General features: G+C 37.0%; 1 protein-coding gene, 1 long non-coding RNA gene and 2 other non-coding genes across 4 annotated transcripts; 1 reads left to right on the top strand and 3 right to left on the bottom strand.

Annotated features, from left to right (window-relative positions):
- Nucleotides 1-200: 200 nt before the first annotated feature.
- LOC140173491 (uncharacterized) lies at nt 201-1,697 on the bottom strand. The gene is made up of 3 exons (XR_011862507.1): nt 669-1,697; nt 462-529; nt 201-377 (listed from the first exon to the last, which is right to left on the bottom strand). It is a non-coding gene; the product is annotated as an uncharacterized lncRNA (long non-coding RNA).
- Nucleotides 1,698-7,091: 5,394 nt separating this feature from the next.
- On the top strand, nt 7,092-7,199 carry LOC112699879 (small nucleolar RNA R71). The gene has a single exon (XR_003152813.1). It is a non-coding gene; the product is annotated as a small nucleolar RNA R71 (small nucleolar RNA).
- Nucleotides 7,200-10,161: 2,962 nt separating this feature from the next.
- On the bottom strand, nt 10,162-15,450 carry LOC140173490 (zinc finger BED domain-containing protein RICESLEEPER 2-like). The gene is made up of 4 exons (XM_072197333.1): nt 15,096-15,450; nt 13,867-13,923; nt 11,002-12,903; nt 10,162-10,848 (listed from the first exon to the last, which is right to left on the bottom strand). The coding sequence occupies exons 3-4, from the start codon at nt 11,852-11,854 to the stop codon at nt 10,766-10,768; spliced, it is 936 nt and encodes a 311-aa protein (XP_072053434.1). The 5' UTR covers nt 11,855-12,903; nt 13,867-13,923; nt 15,096-15,450; the 3' UTR covers nt 10,162-10,765.
- A 6,111-nt stretch (nt 15,451-21,561) lies between these two features.
- On the bottom strand, nt 21,562-21,665 carry LOC112700417 (small nucleolar RNA R71). Its single transcript, XR_003153325.1, has one exon. It is a non-coding gene; the product is annotated as a small nucleolar RNA R71 (small nucleolar RNA).
- Nucleotides 21,666-22,926: the final 1,261 nt, after the last annotated feature.

Genomic DNA, 22,926 nt, shown 5'->3' with positions numbered 1-22,926 from the left:
ATCCAGTTTTAAATCCGGTTTTATTAAAATCCAAATCTAAAATCCGGTTTTTTTTTAAATCCAAATCTAAAATCCGGTTTTTTTTATAAAATCCACTTTTAAAACAAGTTTTTAGAAATTTAATTTTCAAACCATAATTTTTTTAAAAGTAAAAATTAATACTAAAGTCATTTTAAAGTGTATAGGTTCATTACAACTAGAATTTGGTTCTTTATAAATCTAATGACAATAGCTAATCTATATAACATTTAATCATTCTCAAGACATCAAAAGAATACTACCAAAAAGTCTCTCTAAAACAACAACCACAAAGTATCAAAAGATGCCAAGTTGCCAACAAAATCATCAAACAACCACAACCTTTGAGGAAAATATATCTGCAAATAACAAAATATACCTTTGTCATTTTAAAACAAATCTTTGAATGAAAGTATTAAACCAAATGAGAATATTAAGCATACCTAGTCATCATCAAGATTATCAATTGATGCCGCCATAGAACAAGCACCATCATTAGAGGAAAATATATCTGCCAAGGGAATCAAATTAATTATCAAGTCTATATTCAACAACTTTTAATTGGTAACTAATACCTAAATTCTAAAATAGAAAGATAACAAAAACAAAAATAAAATAAAATGAGAAGAAATATGAAACAAATTTTATACCTTGATCAACTTGTTGAAGAACTTCACCATCATCATCTAAAGTAGAGAAAATATCTTCCTTAAGCCAATCTCCTGTTGGTGCACGAAATTGTGATCAATACTTTTCACAACTCAAATAATCCCCGGTAATGAATCCAAAAACTTGGTTTTCAATACCATGGCATAAATACAACTTCGCACAACTAACCAGCAAGTGTACTGGGTCGTCCAAGTAATAAACCTTACGCGAGTAAGGGTCGATCCCACAGAGATTGTTGGTATGAAGCAAGCTATGGTCATCTTGTAAATCTTAGTCAGGCAAACTCAAATGGATATGGTGATGAACGCATAAAAACATAAAGATAAAGATAGAGGTACTTATGTAATTCATTGGTAGGAACTTCAGATAAGCGGATGAAGATGCCTTCCCTTCCGTCTCTCTGCTTTCCTACTGTCTTCATCCAATCTTTCTTACTCCTTTCCATGGCAAGCTTATGCAAGGGTTTCACCGTTGTCAGTGGCTACCTCCCATCCTCTCAGTGAAAATGTTCCTATGCTCTGTCACAGCATGGCTAATCATCTGTCGGTTCTCGGTCAGGCCGGAATAGAATCCAGCGATTCTTTTGCGTCTGTCACTAACGCCCCGCTTGCTAGGAGTTTGAAGCACGTCACAGTCATTCAATCATTGAATCCTACTCAGAATACCACAGACAAGGTTAGACCTTCCGGATTCTCTTGAATGCCGCCATCAGTTCTAGCCTATACCACGAAGACTCTGATCTCACGGAATGGTTGGCTCGGTTGTCAGGCGAGCACTCGGTTGTCAGGCGATCAACCATGCATCGTGCAATCAGGAATCCAAGAGATATTCACCCAATCGAAGGTAGAACGGAGGTGGTTGTCAGTCACACGTTCATAGGTGAGAATGATGATGAGTGTCACGGATCATCACATTCATCAAGTTGAAGAACAAGTGATATCTTAGAACAAGAACAAGCGGAATTGAATGGAAGAACAATAGTAATTGCATTAATACTCGAGGTACAGCAGAGCTCCACACCTTAATCTATGGTGTGTAGAAACTCCACCGTTGAAAATACATAAGAACAAGGTCTAGGCATGGCCATGAGGCCAGCCTCCCAATGATCTAAGATAGCATAACAATGAAGATAGCTACCCCTCGATATGATCTAAGAACTAGATGTCCAAAGATGAAAATACAATAGTAAAAGGTCCTATATATAGAGAACTAGTAGCCTAAGGTTTACAGAAATGAGTAAATGACATAAAAATCCACTTACGGGCCCACTTGGTGTGTGCTTGGGCTGAGAAATGAAGCATTTTCGTGCAGAGACCTCTCTTGGAGTTAAACGCCAGCTTTTATGCCAGTTTGGGCGTTTAACTCCCATTTTGGTGCCAGTTCCAGCGTTTAACGCTGGGATTTCTGAGGGTGACTTTGAACGCCGGTTTGGGCCATCAAATCTTGGGCAAAGTATGGACTATCATATATTGCTGGAAATCCCAGGATGTCTACTTTCCAACGCCGTTGAGAGCGCGCCAATTGGGCTTCTGTAGCTCCAGAAAATCCGCTTCGAGTGCAGGGAGGTCAGAATCCAACAGCATCTGCAGTCCTTTTCAGTCTCTGAATCAGATTTTTGCTCAGGTCCCTCAATTTCAGCCAGAAAATACCTGAAATCACAGAAAAACACACAAACTCATAGTAAAGTCCAGAAAAGTGAATTTTAACTAAAAACTAATAAAAATATACTAAAAACTAACTAGATCATACTAAAAACATACTAAAAACAATGCCAAAAAGCGTACAAATTATCCGCTCATCACAACACCAAACTTAAATTGTTGCTTGTCCTCAAGCAACTGAAAATCAAAATAAGATAAAAAGAAGAGAATATGCAATGAATTCCAAAAACATCTATGAAGATCAGTATTAATTAGATAAGCGGGGCTTTTAGCTTTTTGCCTCTGAATAGTTTTGGCATCTCACTCTATCCTTTGAAATTCAGAATGATTGGCTTCTTTAGGAACTTAGAATCCAGATAGTGTTATTGATTCTCCTAGTAGAGTATGATGATTCTTGAACAAAGCTACTTATTGAGTCTTGGCTGTGGCCCAAAGCACTCTGTCTTCCAGTATTACCACCGGATACATACATGCCACAGACACATAATTGGGTGAACCTTTTCAGATTGTGACTCAGCTTTGCTAGAGTCCCCAATTAGAGGTGTCCAGGGTTCTTAAGCACACTCTTTTTACCTTGGATCACAACTTTATTTCTTTTTCTTTCTTTTTCTCCCCTTTTCTCTATATTATTTTTTTTTTCGATTTTTTTTTGTATTCACTGCTTTTTTTCTTGCTTCAAGAATCATTTTTATGATTTTTCAGATCCTCAGTAACATGTCTCCTTTTTCATCATTCTTTCAAGAGCCAACATTCATGAACCACAAATTCAAGATACATATGCACTGTTTAAGCATACATTCAGAAGACAAAAGTAATGCCACCACATCAAAATAATTAAACTGTTATAAAATTCAAAATTCATGCAATTCTTTTTCTTTTTCAATTAAGCACGTTTTTATTTAAGAGAGGTGATGGATTCATAGGACATTCATAACTTTAAGGCATAGACACTAAGACACTAATGATCACAAGACACAAACATAGATAAACATAAGCATGAAATTCGAAAAACAGAAGAATAAAGAACAAGGAAATCAAGGAACGGGTCCACCTTAGTGATGGCGGCTCTTTCCTCCTCTTGAAGACCCTATGGAGTGCTTGAGCTCCTCAATGTCTCTTCCTTGTCTTTGTTGCTCCTCTCTCATGATTCTTTGATCTTCTCTAATTTCATGGAGGATGATGGAGTGTTCTTGATGCTCCACCCTTAGTTGTCCCATGTTGGAACTCAGTTCTCCTAGGGAGGTGTTTAGTTGCTCCCAATAGTTTTGTGGAGGAAAGTGCATCCCTTGAGGTATCTCAGGGATCTCATGATGAGTGGGGTCTCTTGTGTGCTCCATCCTCTTCTTAGTGATGGGCTTGTCCTCATCAATAGGGGTGTCTCCCTCTATGTCAACTCCAACTGAAAAACAGAGGTGACAAATGAGATGAGGGAAGGCTAACCTTGCCAAGGTAGAGGACTTGTCCGCCACCTTATAGAGCTCTTGAGCTATAACCTCATGAACTTCTATTCCTTCTCCAATCATGATGCTATGAATCATGATAGCCCGGTCTATGGTAACTTCGGACCGGTTGCTAGTGGGAATGATTGAGCGTTGGATAAACTCCAACCATCCTCTAGCCACGGGTTTGAGGTCATGCCTTCTCAATTGAACCGGCTTCCCTCTTGAATCTCTCTTCCATTGGGCGCCCTCTTCACATATGATTGTGAGGACTTGGTCCAACCTTTGGTCAAAGTTGACCCTTCTAGTGTAAGGGTGTTCATCTCCTTGCATCATGGGCAAATTGAATGCCAACCTTACACTTTCCGGACTAAAATCCAAGTATTTCCCCCGAACCATAGTAAGATAATTCTTTGGATCCGGGTTCACACTTTGATCATGGTTCTTGGTGATCCATGCATTGGCATAGAACTCTTGAACCATCAAGATTCTGACTTGTTGAATGGGATTGGTAAGAACTTCCCAACCTCTTCTTCGGATCTCATGTTGGATCTCCGGATGTTCACCCTTTTTGAATGAAAAAGGGACCTCGGGGATCACCTTCTTCAAGGCCACAACTTCATAGAAGTGGTCTTGATGCACCCTTGAGATGAATCTCTCCATCTCCCATGACTCGGAGGTGGAAGCTTTTGCCTTCCCTTTCCTCTTTCTAGAGGTTTCTCCGGCCTTGGATGCCATAAATGGTTATGGAAAAACAAAAAGCAATGCTTTTACCACACCAAACTTAAAATGTTTGCTCGTCCTCGAGCAAAAGAAGAAAGAAGAGAGGAGAAGAAGAAGAAATGAGGAGAAAGGGAATGGCTTTGTGTTTGGCCAAAGGGGGGAGAAATGGTGTTTAGGTTGTGTGGAAAGGGAAGAGTGAAGGAGGGTTTATATAGGAGAGGGGGAAGGGTAGGGTTCGGTCATTTGAGGGTGGGTTTGGGTGGGTAGGTGGTTTGAATTTGAATGGTGAGGTAGGTGGGGTTTTATGAAGGATGGATGTGAGTGGTGAAGAGAAAGATGGGATTTGATAGGTGAAGGGTTTTTGGGGAAGAGGTGTGGAGGTGATTGGTGAATGGGTGAAGAAGAGAGAGAGTGGTGGGGTAGGTGGGGGTCCTGTGGGGTCCACAGATCCTGAGGTGTCAAGGAAAAGTCATCCCTGCACCAAATAGCAAGCAAAATCTCGATTTGTGCCAATTCTGGCGTTAAACGCTGGGCTGGTGCCCATTTCTGGCGTTTAACGCCAGCTTCTTGCCCTTCTCTGGCGTTTAACGCCAGTCTGGTGCCCCTTTCTGGTGTTAAACGCCCAGAATGGTGCCAGACTGGGCGTTAAACGCCCAACAGCTAGCCTCACTGGCGTTTAAACGCCAGTAGGTGCGTCCTCCAGGGTGTGCTGTTTTTCTTCCTGTTTTTCATTCTGTTTTTGCTTTTTTCATTGATTTTGTGACTTCTTATGATCATCAACCTACAAAAATATAAAATAACAAAAGAAAATAGTTAATTATAAAACATTGGGTTACCTCCCAACAAGCGCTTCTTTAATGTCATTAGCTTGACAGAGGACTCTTATGGAGCCTCAGAAATGCTCAGAGCTATGTTGGAACCTCCCAACACCAAACTTAGAGTTTGAATGTGGGGGTTCAACACCAAACTTAGAGTTTGGTTGTGGCCTCCCAACACCAAACTTAGAGTTTGACTGTGGGGGCTCTGTTTGGCTCTGTTTTGAGAGAAGCTCTTCATGCTTCCTCTCCATGATGACAGAGGGATATCCTTGGGCCTTAAACACCAAGGATTCTTCATTCACTTGAATGATCAACTCTCCTCTATCAACATCAATCACAGCCCTTGCTGTGGCTAGGAAGGGTCTGCCAAGGATGATGGAATCATCTATGCACTTCCCAGTCTCTAGGACTATGAAATCAGTAGGGATGTAATGGTCTTCAACTTTAACCAGGATATCCTCTACAAGTCCATGGGCTTGTTTTCTTGAGTTGTCTGCCATCTCTAATGAGATTTTTACAGCTTGTACCTCAGAGATCCCTAACTTCTCCATTACAGAGAGAGGCATGAGGTTTACACTTGACCCTAAGTCACACAAGGCCTTGTTGAAGGTCATGGTGCCTATGGTACAAGGTATTGAAAACTTCCCAGGATCCTGTCTCTTTTGAGGCAGTTTCTGCCTAGACAAGTCATCCAGTTCTTTGGTGAGCAAAGGGGATTCATCCTCCCAAGTCTCATTTCCAAATAACTTGTCATTTAGCTTCATGATTGCTCCAAGGTATTTAGTAACTTGCTCTTCAGTGACATACTCATCCTCTTCAGAGGAAGAATACTCATCAGAGCTCATGAATGGCAGAAGTAAGTCCAATGGAATCTCTATGGTCTCAGTTTGAGCCTCAGATTCCCATGGTTCCTCATTGGGGAACTTATTGGAGGCCAGTGGACGCCCAGTGAGGCCTTCCTCAGTGGCGTTCACTGCCTCTCCTTCCTCCCAAAATTCGGCCATGTTGATGGCCTTGCACTCTCCTTTCGGATTTTCTTCTGTATTGCTTGGGAGAGTACTAGGAGGGAGTTCAGTAATTTTCTTGCTCAGCTGACCCACTTGTGCCTCCAAATTTTTAATGGAGGATCTTGTTTCAGTCATGAAACTTTGAGTGGTTTTGATCAGATCAGAGACCATGGTTGCTAAGTCAGAGTTATTCTGCTTAGAACTCTCTGTCTGTTGCTGAGAAGATGATGGAAAAGGCTTACTATTGCTAAACCTGTTTCTTCCACCATTATTGTTGTTGAAACCTTGTTGGGGTCTCTGTTGATCCTTCCATAAAAAATTTGGATGATTTTTCCATGAAGGATTATAGGTGTTTCCATAGGGTTCTCCCATGTAATTCACCTCTTCCATTGAAGGGTTCTCAGGATCATAAGCTTCTTCCTCAGATGAAGCCTCCTTAGTACTGCTTGGTGCATTTTGCATTCCAGACAGACTTTGAGAAATCATATTGACTTGTTGAGTCAATATTTTATTCTGAGCCAATATGGCATTCAGAGTGTCAATCTCAAGAATTCCTTTCTTCTGACTAGTCCCATTGTTCACAGGATTTCTTTCAGAAGTGTACATGAATTGGTTATTTGCAACCATTTCAATCAGTTCTTGAGCTTCAGTAGGCGTCTTCTTCAGATGAAGAGATCCTCCTGCAGAGCTATCCAAAGACATCTTGGATAGTTCAGAGAGACCATCATAGAAAATACCTATGATGCTCCATTCAGAAAGCATATCAGAAGGACACTTTCTGATTAATTGTTTGTATCTTTCCCAAGCTTCATAGAGGGATTCTCCTTCCTTCTGTCTGAAGGTTTGGACTTCCACTCTAAGCTTACTCAATTTTTGAGGTGGAAAGAACTTTGCCAAGAAGGCATTGACTAGCTTTTCCCAAGAGTCCAGGCTTTCTTTAGGTTGAGAGTCCAACCATGTTCTAGCTCTGTCTCTTACAGCAAAAGGGAATAGCATAAGTCTGTAGACCTCAGGGTCAACCCCATTAGTCTTGACAGTGTCACAGATTTGCAAGAACTCAGCTAAGAACTGATGAGGATCTTCCAATGGAAGTCCATGGAACTTGCAATTCTGTTGCATTAGAGAAACTAATTGAGGCTTAAGCTCAAAGTTGTTTGCTCCAATGGCAGGGATAGAGATGCTTCTCCCATAGAAATCGGGAGTAGGTGCAGTAAAGTCACCCAGCACCTTCCTTGCATTGTTGGCATTATTGTTTTCGGCTGCCATGTGTTCTTCTTCTTTGAAGAATTCGGTCAGGTCCTCTAAAGAGAGTTGTGCTTTGGCTTCTCTTAGCTTTCTCTTCAAGGTCCTTTCAGGTTCAGGATCAGCCTCAACAAGAATGCCTTTGTCCTTGCTCCTGCTCATATGAAAGAGAAGAGAACAAGAAAATGTGGAATCCTCTATGTCACAGTATAGAGATTCCTTAAAGTGTTAGAGGAAAAGAAGAGTAGAAGATAGAAGTAGAAAATTCGAACTTATCAAAGTTAGATGGAGTTCGAATTTTGCATTAAGGGATGGTGTTAGTCCATAAATAGAAGGATGTGAGAAGGAGGGAAGTAATTTTTGAAAATTAAGTAAAAAAATTTTGAAAACATTTTGAAAAACACTAATTAATTTTCGAAAACCAAGAGTGTAAAAGAGATCAAGTGATTTTTGAAAAAGATTTTAGAATTAGAAATCAAAAAGACTTGATTGAAAACTATTTTGAAAAAGATGTGGTTAAGAAAATATGATTAGTTTTAAAAAGATGTGATTGAGAAGATATGATTTGAAAAACATTTTAAAAAAGATTTGATTTTGAAAATTAAAAACTTGACTAACAAGAAAAGATATGATTCAAACATTAAACCTTCCTCAACAGAAAAGGCAACATGCTTGAAGTGTTGAATCAAATCATTAATTGATAGTAAGTATCTTTGAAAATGGAAAGAAATTGATTTTGAAAACACATGATTGAAAAGATATGATTTGAAAAAGATTTGATTTTGAAAAACTTTGAAAACCTGAAAAAAATTGCATTGAAAAACAGAATCTTCCCTCTTGTGCCATCCTGGCGTTAAACGCCCAGAATGGTGCACATTCTGGCGTTTAACGCCCAAAACTATACCCTTTTGGGCGTTAAACGCTCAACCAGGTACCCTGGCTGGCGTTTAAACGCCAGTCTGTCCTTCTTCACTGGGCGTTTTGAACGCCCAGCTTTTCTGTGTAATTCCTCTGCTGTATGTTCTGAATCTTTAATTTCTCTGTAGTATTGACTTGAGAAGACACAAATAAAAAATATTTTTGGATTTTTAATAATAAGGAAAAATCAAAATGCAACAAGAATCAAATAACTATGCATGCAAGACACCAAACTTAGCAGTTTGTATACTTCTGACACTAATGAGAATGCATATGAGACACATAAAACACTCAAGTCAAGAGAATTCAAAGATCAGAGTAAGAAATCATCAAGAATTATTTGAAGATCCTTAAGAACACATGAATGGATGCATGCAATTGACACCAAACTTAACATGAGACACTAGACTCAAACAAGAAATTTTTGGACTTTATGATTTTTTTTTATTTTTTTTTGTGTTTTTTCGAAAATTAAGTGGAAAAAGATATCAAAATTCTTAATGAGAATCCCAGGAATCATGCAATGTTAGTCTAAAGCTTCAGTCTAAAGGAATTAGACATGGTCAGCCAAGCTTCAGCAGAACATTGCATTCAAGAGCTAAATTGATGAAGATCAATCAGCTTTGGTGATGATAAGAACATCACCTTGAAACACTAGAATTCATTCCTAAGAACTCTGAAGAAAAAATACCTAATCTAAGCAACAAGATGAACCGTCAGTTGTCCAAACTCAACAATCCCCGGCAACGGCGCCAAAAACTTGGTGCACAAAATTGTGATCAATACTTTTCACAACTCAAATAATCCCCGGTAATGAATCCAAAAACTTGGTGTTCAATACCATGGCATAAACACAACTTCGCACAACTAATCAGCAAGTGTACTGGGTCGTCCAAGTAATAAACCTTACGCGAGTAAGGGTCGATCCCACAGAGATTGTTGGTATGAAGCAAGCTATGGTCATCTTGTAAATCTTAGTCAGGCAAACTCAAATGGATATGGTGATGAACGCATAAAAACATAAAGATAAAGATAGAGGTACTTATGTAATTCATTGGTAGGAACTTCAGATAAGCGCATGAAGATGCCTTTCCTTCCGTCTCTCTGCTTTCCTACTGTCTTCATCCAATCCTTCTTACTCCTTTCCATGGCAAGCTTATGCAAGGGTTTCACCGTTGTCAGTGGCTACCTCCCATCCTCTCAGTGAAAATGTTCCTATGCTCTGTCACAGCATGGCTAATCATCTGTCGGTTCTCGGTCAGGCCGGAATAGAATCCAGCGATTCTTTTGCGTCTGTCACTAACGCCCCGCCTGCTAGGAGTTTGAAGCACGTCACAGTCATTCAATCATTGAATCCTACTCAGAATACCACAGACAAGGTTAGACCTTCTGGATTCTCTTGAATGCCGCCATCAGTTCTAGCCTATACCACGAAGACTCTGATCTCACGGAATGGTTGGCTCGGTTGTCAGGCGAGCACTCGGTTGTCAGGCGATCAACCATGCATCGTGCAATCAGGAATCCAAGAGATATTCACCCAATCGAAGGTAGAACGGAGGTGGTTGTCAGTCACACGTTCATAGGTGAGAATGATGATGAGTGTCACGGATCATCACATTCATCAAGTTGAAGAACAAGTGATATCTTAGAACAAGAACAAGCGGAATTGAATGGAAGAACAATAGTAATTGCATTAATACTCGAGGTACAGCAGAGCTCCACACCTTAATCTATGGTGTGTAGAAACTCCACCGTTGAAAATACATAAGAACAAGGTCTAGGCATGGCCATGAGGCCAGCCTCCCAATGATCTAAGATAGCATAACAATGAAGATAGCTACCCCTCGATATGATCTAAGAACTAGATGTCCAAAGATGAAAATACAATAGTAAAAGGTCCTATATATAGAGAACTAGTAGCCTAAGGTTTACAGAAATGAGTAAATGACATAAAAATCCACTTCCGGGCCCACTTGGTGTGTGCTTGGGCTGAGCAATGAAGCATTTTCGTGCAGAGACCTCTCTTGGAGTTAAACGCCAGCTTTTATGCCAGTTTGGGCGTTTAACTCCCATTTTGGTGCCAGTTCCAGCGTTTAACGCTGGGATTTTTGAGGGTGACTTTGAACGCCGGTTTGGGCCATCAAATCTTGGGCAAAGTATGGACTATCATATATTGCTGGAAAGCCCAGGATGTCTACTTTCCAACGCCGTTGAGAGCGCGCCAATTGGGCTTCTGTAGCTCTAGAAAATCCGCTTCGAGTGCAGGGAGGTCAGAATCCAACAGCATCTGCAGTCCTTTTCAGTCTCTGAATCAGATTTTTGCTCAGGTCCCTCAATTTCAGCCAGAAAATACCTGAAATCACAGAAAAACACACAAACTCATAGTAAAGTCCAGAAAAGTGAATTTTAACTAAAAACTAATAAAAATATACTAAAAACTAACTAGATCATACTAAAAACATACTAAAAACAATGTCAAAAAGCGTACAAATTATCCGCTCGTCACCTGTGCAGACTAAGGCTTCTACCATTCTAGGTGTTAAGGAACTGCGGTATGAATCGAGGACTCTTCCTCCAGTACTAAATGCAGACTCTGAAGCTACCGTAGAAACAGGTATAGCCAATACCTCACGAGCCATATTTCCAAGAATTGGAAATCGGATTGAGTTGACCTTCCACCAGTTTAGTATATCAAACTTATGGGAGTATGGCTCGCATTCTTCTTGTAAATATCTATCAAGTTCAGATCTTGTATTTGTTCTGCGACTGGTTGCTTGTAGAAAAAAGCCCATGCCATGAAGATCGGTATTAATGTTGTTGACTTGAACATCTTGCGTATCAGCTTCACTTGCTTCCTCAGAACTTTGGTATTGCTGATAAAGTAACTTTATGCACTTGGACAACTTTGACTTCAATTCGCCTCCTTTTTCTTCTCCAAAGAAGTAATCCAAGAAATAATTGACATACTCAATCTTTTGCATTGGATTAAGTACGATAGCAATCAATAACAACATATTCACCGAATCAGGATTGCCCCAATACTTCTCATACTTAACCCTCATCCTTTCTGCCATTGACATAGTACTAAAATCAACAGAATCACAAGAATGATGAATAAATCGTCCAATTGCAAATACTTCCTTCATATACATATCACTGGTAACATATAAGGTACCAGAAACACGTATAGTGGCATCACTGAACACTCGCAAAAATGGTACAATGGACTCAGCATACTCCCAGTCTGAATCAGAAGGAACACCTCTCCCTTTTCCTCCATTCATCTCTCCTATATAGGTATTATCTTTCAAAGCAAGCAACTCAAATGCTTTGCGATGCTTCAAAGCTACCTCTAACATTTGATAGGTAGAGTTCTACCTAGTCTCAACATCCATGCAAGGCAAGCCTTTATATTGGATTTTTTCTAATTCAACACACTTTTGAAACCTACTAGCTCTAGATGGAGAAGATCTAACATACTTTACTGCACTACGAATCCTCAAGACTGATTCATCAATCTCTTTCAACCCCTCTTTTACAATTAAGTTTATAATATGTGCACAACATCTCATATGAATAAATTCACCATTCAAAATAATGCTATTCCAAGAATTCAATCGCTGCTTCAGATATTTAATTGCAACATCGTTAGAGGAGGCATTATCAATTGTCACACTAAAGACCCGATTCAAATTCTAATTATTTAAACAAGATTCAATTGTTGCTCCTATAACCTCTCCTGAATGACTTGTCACTTGACAAAAATTAAGTATTTTTTTATGTAATTTCCAATCCAAATCAACAAAGTGTGCTGTCAAACTCATATAAGTAAAATTTTGAATTGAAGTCCAAGTGTCAGTGGTTAGACATACTCTACCACAATTTGCCGAAAAAAATCTTGCAACTTCGTCTTCTCTTCAGCATAAAGAGCTCCAATGTCACGTGCTAATGTAGTCTGTGAAGAAACTTTGAATCTTGCTTGTAGGTCATGCACAAATTTTCGGAATTTCGGGCTTTCAATGAAGCGAAATGGTAGCTCTTCCCCAATGAACATTTCCACAAGTGCCCTTCGCGCCTCCTCTTGGTCAAATTTGGAAGCACTGGGTGAATTTAAAACACCACGCTCATCTATAGTCGGTGTGGTCGTTGTTTTTCTTCTTTTGTTCGAATCATTATTAGGATTTTGCTTGCATCTTCTCAAATGACCACCCATTGAGCTGGTTCCATTCCCATATTGTATTAAGCTACCACAATATTTGCATTTAGCCTTCTTCTCGGTAGCATTCTCTACATCAAAATGATCCCAGACAGCTGACCGATTCTTACGAACACCTGACGGTGGAGAAGATGGTTGAGTGCTAGCGGACATCCCTGCTGCTTCAATATTACTATTTTCAGTCATCTTGCTCTGCATATAAAACAAGGTGTACATAACTCAAAATTTGATGCCAAACATGCTAAAATTAACACAAACTAATCCAAAGAAACAGCAGCCAATAAAATTTCAGCATTAACTCTACCTTATCCCTATAAAAAGTAGTCACTCAAGCATCTGAATATGTTTAGTAAACTAAATTAAACAATTATTCCTAATTCTGATCAAAACTAAAAGTGCCTGAATCAACAAAAATAATCAGACCCCATATTAATTAAATACTGGTAGTAACTAATAGTGACCTATCATAATCACAGAAAAGGGAAGCATTAGAATGAAAATTTGAAACCAACTTCTCCACTTAGAGCCAAATCTCTTTTCCCTCTAAAGAATACTAATTGCCCCATCCAAAAGTATCATGAGTTTTCTCAAAAGATTAATGTCATTTCTTCATCCTTGCATATCATACCACTTTATTTACAACCAAATCAGCATCCAAAATCCATCTTCCTGCAATGGAAGCATTCTGGTCGTAAAGAGTTCCCCCTAAACTTGGCTTATTTTCACTTGATTAAAAAAATTCTCAATACATGGCAATAGGCACTAGCTTCATAAAATTAAAAGAGGAAATCAAAGAAATACAAAAAAGAAAGATCTTTAAAGAAGGATTTAAGGAGCAATACCGTCAACAGTATCTGTGCAAAGAATTCATTTTATAAAGGTTTTCCAAAAAAATAAAAAAGGAGGAAATAGACACAGAATACAATAAAATTCAACCACCAATGAACAATAGAGACCACAGTGGAATTTGTCGGGAAAATCAAAGAAAAGGTGAAATGTGATGTCAACTGTGTGGTAAAATCAGATTCTTTGCAAAATGTACACCACTATTATAGTCATACAAAGAATAAAGAATTGAAGATTTCAAGAGAATGAGATATATAGTAGAAAAGTTGAATTCCAACAACACAAAACTAAATATGGGAAAATACATACCACTTGTTCCAAAAAATCCTTTTGATACTTTACTTCTGTGCCTATCTCATTTGCAACCTGTGGCAGAAATATTTAGAATTGTGAGTCCACAACAACTGAGGAAGAATAGATGGAAATAAAAAGAAGACAAAAGCAGGAAGATAAATTTTTCAAACATGATAAAGTTTAATCAAACCTAATTCCATCGAAAGAATTATTTGGAGGCTATAATTCAACAAGTCAGTCAACCAATAATATTCATACATGCATCAATAATCAAATATTCTATCAAATGATATCATGACAGAACTCAGAAGCAATGTGATCTAGAGCCAGCAAAACTGAATCTGATAAGATAATTCTCCCCTACACCCATGATAAGTCCACTAGTGTTAGGCCTATTCAGGTTAGTTAGAGAGTCAGTTTGAGATTAGCAATATTTATAAGAGCTTAAGCATCTTTGCAAATCATGTATTAGATTTAGTTAGTTTGTTATATGGCTCATGCCATGGGGAAGAGTGCTTTTCAATGAAGAGTGAAAGCTTGCTGTTTTACGATAGAGAAAAAAATTTTAAAAAAATAGAAAGAAAATAAAGACATCCTATGCAATGCACACTCTCCTGAAAAATTTAATTATAATCTTCATTCTTCACCAACTTTACACTTCATCAAAGAAACTCCCTTGTTATATACCATAGAATCATTCTAGCTAGAGATAGACCTTCAAAATCTAATCCTTGAGACTAGAGCGACTCCACAATTGCAATTGACTACATAAATATTGTTGTTGAAGGATTTCTCATTGTTGAGCAAGCACTTGTATCTCTAATCCCTATCTTTCAGTACAAGTATTCTCATTGAATCAGTTTCAAACTCAGCCTCTAGATTAGGTAATATTCTTCATTGAAAATTTAGGGGCATGAACATGTACATATATCATCTCCAATATATTACCAAGATTACTTACAGATAATAAAATAAAATAAAATCCTCAAATAACTGAATGAGCGTGCCTTCTTTCTAAGCTATAGTTCAAAGTTAGGTCAATTTATGTTGAGAGAAACCTAGTCCTTTTATGAAAGAACATTTAATTATTTGAACACGAATGATCCAAATACTCTCAACTCTCAAGTGATATCATCGCACACACAAAAACCGAAGATGCAACCAGATCCGTTCTAAACTCAACACATACATATCCCTTCAAAAAAAAACTCAAAACTCAGAACAAGGGCAAGGAGGAGGCTTACCTCAATTGATGAGCATGAGCTCCGGTGAGCCACCAACAAAAGAAGAAGAGAACCGAAAAAGAGAGAAGACAGAGTCGCAAATGGGAGGTCGAGGACTCGAGGCAGAGAGACAGAGTCTCGAATCAAAGTGAAGACTGAAGACTCGAAGAGGCAGAGGCCGACGAACCACCGGCGAGCTCCGACGAGAGGCAGAGAAGAAGAAATGTTGACGGTGAATTTGTCGAAGAGTGGATTTGGTTTCGTTGAAAGGGATTTGTCGAAGAGGAGAAGACTCAAAAATCAAAATTAGGGTTTTTTTAGATCTGGATTTTAATTTGGATCTGGATTTGGATCCGATTTAAAACCATTTAAATGGATTGGATCAAAAACCAAACTATAAAATAAATATAATTTGGTTTGGATTTTTTTTGGTTTAAAACTGGTTTTTTTTAAATGGTTTTGTTTGGATTTTTTTAAAATGGTTTGGATTCGGTTTTTTTGCCCACCCCTAACCGTTACCATGATGAGAATTTCCAGTTCTCATACCATATATATGTTGTTGTTTTTAGATGTAGGTCGAGAAACACCTCGGTAAGCATCTAGAGTTCTATCTGCAAGCAAAGTGTTATATTTGGGACTCTGTATTTTGGACTTATGCTTTATATTATGTAGTTAAATTCTCCTTTGTATGTATAATTTTATTTTATTCCTCTTAGAGGTCGATGTGGAGAAATAAGTTGTTATTTTATCTATTTTGGAATATTTTGAGTTATGTATATCTATGTATTCATACTTCAGCCAACCTTAACTTCGCAGGTTGAGTTGGAGATTCGGTATTTTGTAACTCTTGATATTCTACTCTTAGTTATGTATTATCTTTTTCTATTTTCTCGGTTTACGTTCACGCGAGCGATGCGCTTTTATTTTTTGTGACTTATTATTTAAGCTTTCTTTCAAGGCTCCTCGAATATATATTTATTTCACCTATATTATATATATGACTTTATTTTTAGAGGTTATAATACCTCGCCACCTCAGTTTTATGACTATAGCATAAGAATCTGCGTGGTAGGATGTTACAAGAGACCACATCCACAAGCTTGGCCAATAGTTCAAGGATTCTTACCTCAGGAAATTGGCGAGGACAGTGAAATAAAACTTGCAGATCCTTGTCATTATCTATCACAAATGATTTGTACTTCATCCCATCGTGAACAACAAAAATCGAAATTCTATAATATAACTTCTCTATCCGTTTTATTTCATGAAGTCCCAATTTCTAGTACGGTATTCTGAAAATCAACAGGGCTAATAAAAGGTCTAATAAAAACACTCAATGAATCCTTATTAGTAACTTTTATTCCCGCTTATATTTTTTCTTAATCGTGCTTTTGTAGTAACTAAAAAATTATCTTCACTAACTATTGTGAATTTATCTCTATTGAAATCTCCACGTTATGATCTTATTTATATAGCACACACTCCTTAGTAAATTGAATTAAATCAATTCGATTTCATCATATGTATGGCTTTGCTAGTAAATCGAATCTATTGATTCGAATTACATGCATTAAGGATCTCTATCATAAATCGAACCAACATAGTTCGAATTATAACCATACAACGTAAATTGAATTTTTTAGCTTTGATTTACATGAATTCAAGGTAAATTGAATTAGGTTGTTTCGATTTACATAAAATGAAGGTAAATCGAATTATATTGATTCAATTTACATAATTTTAGGACTTTTACGTCCACTCTTTGCATTTAGGATATTCCTATAAATTAAAATCCCTAATTGATTGTTTATATGATTTGCCCAACAATATATCAAACTTTTTCTAACATTTTTGCAATGATTAGTAGCGAAGATAGAGCAGGAAAGAAAAAATAATGATATATCTTCTATACTACTGATATGTTGAAATAAAGGAAGGCAGGAGCAAAGCAACATATAGGACTATTGTAACGTTCACCATCAAATTTTGAGTGATAATTTAGTCTTGAAAAATATTGTGTCAAAAACATTTATTCTTAAAGAATGAAAAATCAAATAGGTTACTAAATTTACTACTATTGAACATATTAAGGTCTTCCGTTAAAAATCACTTGAGGTTATTAGTGGCATGAATCTATTTGTCTAATTTAGAGTAAAAACAATAGAATCAGATAGAATAAAAAATCTTAAGTAAAAGTTATAACACTAGGTTTAGATTTAAATCCATCTTCCTTATGAATAATTATTGGATTAGTCAATGTATTGAAATTGGTAAATTAGTTTTTTTTTTTTTGGTGACTAAGTTGGTAAGTAAGTTATTATTGGTTGAATAATTTTAAATGGCAAATAATTTGGTTAATATATATGTTAATGTTTTTAAAATTTAAAATTAGACATATTAATCTTTTAATACTTTAAAATTAAATAAATTGATTTGTATTCACTAATGATATTTAGGAGTGGTAACATGCACTCTATTCGTATATACTCAACTCGATCTGCAATAGATAGATAAGGTGCGAGTAGGATAGAGTACTCGTGGGTTAAAATCGGATAGGGTTAGAATTGAGATATTCTCAACTCGCGAATAAAATAAGATTAAGTTTATATAAAAATTTCAATTCGCGGGTAAGATTAGGGTTGGATTCAAATCCTACCCTACTCTAGCTATCGCCACCTCTATGACATTGAGTGTTTTTTGGTGAAAAGATGATGAGCGGATAATTTATACGCTTTTTGGCATTGTTTTTAGGTAGTTTTTAGTAAGTTCAAGCTACTTTTAGGGATGTTTTCATTAGTTTTTATGTTAAATTCAAATTTCTGGACTTTACTATGAGTTTGTGTGTTTTTCTATGATTTCAGGTAATTTCTGGCTGAAATTGAGGGACTTGAGCAAAACTCTGAAGAAGGCTAACAAAAGGACTGCTGATGCTGTTGGAATCTGACCTCCCTGCACTCGAAATGGATTTTCTAGAGCTACAAAACTCCAATTGGCGCGCTCTCAACGGCGTTGGAAAGTAGACATCCAGAGCTTTCCAGCAATATATAATAGTCCATACTTTATTCGGAAATTGATGACGTAACTTGGCGTTGAACGCCAAGTACATGCTGCTGTCTGGAGTTAAACGCCAGAAAAACGTCATGATCCGGAGTTGAACGCCCAAAACATGTTATAACTTGGAGTTCAACTTCAATAAAAGTCTCAGCTCGTGGATAGATCAAGCTCAGCCCAAGCATACACCAAGTGGGCCCCAAAAGTGGATTTATGCATCAATTACTTACTCATGTAAACCCTAGTAGCTAGTCTAGTATAAATAGGATAAGTTACTATTGTATTAGACATCTTTTGACAGTTTAATCTTTTGACTTTGTAGTCTTTGATTATTCGGTCTTTTGATCATGGAGAGGGCTGGCCATTCGGCCATGCCTGAACCTTTTACTTATGTGTTTTCAACAGTGGAGTTTCTACACACCATAGATTAAGGGTGTGGAGCTCTGCTGTACCTCAAGTTTCAATACAATTATTATTACTTTCTATTCAATTCTCTTCTATCCTTATTCCAAGATATACGTTATACTTAAATTTGATGAATGTGATGATCTGTGACACTCATCATTATTCTCACCTATGAACGTATGTGACTGACAACCACTTCTGTTCTACTTTAGGCCGGGCGCATATCTCTTAGATTCCCCAACAGAATCTTCGTGGTATAAGCTAGATAGATGGCGGCATTCATGAGGATCCGGAAAGTCTAAACCTTGTCTATGGTATTCCGAGTAGGATTCTGGGATTGAATGACTGTGACGAGCTTCAAACTCCTGAAGGCTGGGCGTGATGACAAGCGCAAAAGAATCAAGGGATTCTATTCCAACCTGATTGAGAACCGACAGATGATTAGCCGTGCTGTGACAGAGCATAGGAACGTTTTCACTGAGAGGATGGGATGTAGCCATTGACAACGGTGATGCCCTACATACAGCTTGCCATGGAAAGGAGTAGGAAGGATTGGATGAATGTAATAAGAAAATAGAGATACGAGAGGAGTACAACATCTCCATACGCTTATCTGAAATTCCCACTATTGATTTACATAAGTATTTCTATCCCTTTTATTTTCTTTTTAATTATTAATTTTCGAAACCCAAAACTATTTAATCTGCCTAACTGAGATTTACAAGGTAACCATAGCTTGCTTCATACCAACAATCTCTGTGGGATCGACCCTTACTCACGTAAGGTATTACTTGGATGACCTAGTACACTTGCTGGTTAAGTTGAACGGAGTTGTGTCCACACATAGCCAAGAGCCACAATAATGATTCCATACAACAACAAAGAATACTACGTTGATGTGATCACAATTTCGTCCACCAAGTTTTTGGCGCCGTTGCCGGGGATTGTTCGAGTATGGACAACTGACGGTTCATCTTGTTGCTCAGATTAGGTAATTTTTTTTCAAAAATCTTTTTCAAAATTTTTCTTTTCTTTTTCGTTTTTCTAACTATGTTTTTTCGAAAAAAATAAAATAAAAATACAAAAAAAATTAGAAAATCATAAAAATAAAAAATACTTTGTGTTTCTTGTTTGAGTCTTGAGTCAATTTTTAAGTTTGGTGTCAATTGCATGCTTAAAAAAAATTTTCTTGCATTTTTTCGAAAAACTCATGCATTCATAGTGTTCTTCATGATCTTCAAGTTGTTCTTGACAAGTCTTCTTGTTTGATCTTGATGATTTCTTGTTTTGTGTTGTTTGTTGTTTTTCATGTGCACTTTTGCATTCATATTTCCCATGCATTAAAAATTTCTAAGTTTGGTGTCTTGCATGTTTTCTTTGCATCAAAAATTTTTCAAAATTATGTTCTTGATGTTCATCATGATCTTCAAAGTGTTCTTGGTGTTCATCTTGACATTCATAGTGTTCTTGCATGCATTAAGTGTTTTGATCCAAAATTTTCATGTTTTGGGTCATGATTGTGTTTTTCTCTCTTATCTTAAAAATTTCAAAAATCAAAAAAATATCTTTTCCTTTTTTATCTCCTAATTTTCGAAAATTTGAGTTGACTTAGTCAAAAATTTTAAAAATTAGTTGTTTCTTACAAGTCAAGTCAAATTTTTAATTTTAAAAATCTTATCTTTTCAAAACTTTTTCAAAGATTAAATCTTTTCCTTTTTTTCTTATTAATTTTCGAAAATTTTTTTAAAATATTTTTCAAAATCTTTTTCTTATCTTTTACATCATATTTTCGAAAATTAGCTAACAAGTAATGTGATTGATTCAAAAATTTGAAGTTTGTTACTTTCTTGTTAAGAAAGGTTCAATCTTTAAATTCTAGAATTTTATCTTTTAGTTTCTTGTTAGTCAAGTAATTAATTTTAATTTTAAAATCAAATCTTTTTCAAAATATCTTTTTTATCTTTTTAATCATATCTTTTTATCTTATCTTTTATATCATATCTTTTTCAAAATTTTATCTTTTTTAAAAAATTTGATTTCAAAATATCTTATCTAACTTCTTATCTTCTTATCTTTTTAAATTTGATTTTAATATCTTTTTCAACTAACTATTTAACTTTTTGTTTGTTTCTTATCTTTTTCAAAACCAACTAACTACCTATCCCTCTCTAGTTTTCGAAAATATCTCATCTCTTTTTCAAAAATTCTTTTTAATTGTTTTAAATTTTAATTTTAATTATATACTATCTTTAATTTTCGAAAATCACTAACCACTTTTTCAAAATTATTTTCGAAAATTTTCTATCTCTCATCTTCTTCTATTTATTTATTTATTTACTAACACTTCTCTTCACTTCTCTTCATCTCAAATCACCACCTCTATCCTTACCCATTCCTCTTCTACTTTCTTCCCCCTTTCTTTTTCTACTAACATAAAGGAGTCTCTATACTGTGACATAGAGGATTCCTTTTTCTTTTCTTATTTTCTTCTTTTTCATATGAGCAGGAACAAGGATAAAGGCACTCTTGTTGAAATTGATCCAGAACCTGAAAGGACTCTGAAGAGAAAATTAAGAGAAGCTAAATTACAACAATCCAGAAACAACCTTTCAGAAATTTTTGAACAAGAGAAGGAGATGGCAGCCAAAAATAATAATAATGCAAGGAGAATGCTTGGTGACTTTACAAAGCAACTTCCAAGTTTGATGGGAGAAGCATCTCCACTCCTGCCATTGGAGCCAACAACTTTGAGCTGAAACCTCAGCTAGTTACCTTAATGCAACAAAACTGCAAGTTTTATGGACTTCCATCTGAAGATCCTTATCAGTTTTTAACTGAGTTCTTGCAGATCTGTGAGACTGTAAAGACGAATGGAGTTGATCCTAAAGTCTACAGACTCATGCTTTTCCCTTTTGCTGTAAGAGACAGAGCTAGAATATGGTTGGATTCACAACCCAAGGATAGCCTGGACTCTTGGGATAAGCTGGTCACTGCCTTCTTGGATAAATTCTTTCCTCCTCAGAAGCTGAGCAAGCTAAGAATGGATGTTCAAACCTTCAAACAAAAAGATGGTGAATCCCTCTATGAAGCTTGGGAAAGATACAAGCAGCTGACCAAAAGATGTCCATCTGACATGTTTTCAGAATGGACCATATTAGATATATTCTATTATGGTCTATCTGAATTTTCGAAAATGTCATTGGACCATTCTGCAGGTGGATCAATTCACCTAAAGAAAACACCTGCAGAAGCTCAAGAACTCATTGACATGGTTGCAAACAACCAATTCATGTACACTTCTGAGAGGAATTCCGTGAATAATGGGATACCTCAGAAGAAAGGAGTTCTTGAAATTGATGCTCTGAATGCCATATTGGCTCAGAACAAAGTGTTGACTTAACAGGTCAACATGATCTCTCAAAGTCTGAATGGATGGCAACATGCATCCAACAGTACTAAAGAGGCAGCTTCTGAAGAAGCTTATGATCCTGAGAACCCTGCCATGGCAGAGGTTAATTACATGGGTGAACCTTATGGAAACACCTATAATCCATCATGGAGAAATCATCCAAATTTCTCATGGAAGGATCAACAAAAGCCTCAACAAGGCTTTAACAATGGTGGACGCAATAGGCTGAGCAATAGCAAGCCATATCCATCATCTTCTCAGCAACAGACAGAGAATTCTGAACAAAACACTTCTAATTTAGCCAATTTAGTCTCTGATCTGTCAAAAACCACTTTCAGTTTCATGAATGAAACAAGATCCTCCATCAGAAATCTGGAGGCACAAGTGGGCCAGTTGAGTAAGAAAGTTATTGAAACTCCTCCCAGTATTCTCCCAAGCAATACAGAAGAGAATCTAAAAGGAGAGTGCAAGGCCATTGATGTGATCAAAGTGGCCGAATGCATAAGGGAGGAGGAGGACGAAAATCCTAGTGAGGAAGACCTCCTGGGACGTCCTTCAAACAAGAGGGAGTTTCCTATTAAGGATCCAAAGGAATCTGAGGCTCATACAGAGACCATAGAGATTCCATTAAATCTCCTTTTGCCATTCATGAGCTCTGAAGACTATTCTTCCTCTGAAGAGGATGAAGATGCGACTGGAGAGCAAGTTGCTCAATATTTAGGAGCTATCATGAAGCTGAATGCCAAGTTGTTTGGTAATGAGACTTGGGAAAGTGAACCTCCCTTGCTCATTAATGAACTAGATACCTGGATTCAGCAAACTCTACCTCAAAAGAAACAAGATCCTGGCAAGTTCTTAATACCTTGTACCATAGGCATCATGAGCTTTGAAAAAGCTCTATGTGATCTGGGGTCAGGGATAAATCTTATGCCACTCTCTGTAATGGAAAATATGGGGATCATTGAGGTACAACCTGCCTTGTTCTCA

Source organism: Arachis hypogaea, chromosome 6 (assembly GCF_003086295.3).
Source record: "Arachis hypogaea cultivar Tifrunner chromosome 6, arahy.Tifrunner.gnm2.J5K5, whole genome shotgun sequence".
NCBI classification, from domain to species: Eukaryota; Viridiplantae; Streptophyta; class Magnoliopsida; order Fabales; family Fabaceae; genus Arachis; species Arachis hypogaea.
The sequence above is the reverse complement of the archived record's forward strand: the minus strand, read 5'-3'. Positions and strand labels throughout refer to the sequence as shown.

Coding starts and splice junctions, on each gene's coding strand:
- LOC140173490 (XM_072197333.1), bottom strand. CDS start 11,854: ATGTTAGAGGTAGCTTTGAAGCATCGCAAAGCATTTGAGTTGCTTGCT. Junction 10,849..11,001: donor AGAAGCCTTAGTCTGCACAG/GTGACGAGCGGA, acceptor CTGTGATTTCAG/GTATTTTCTGGCTGAAATTG.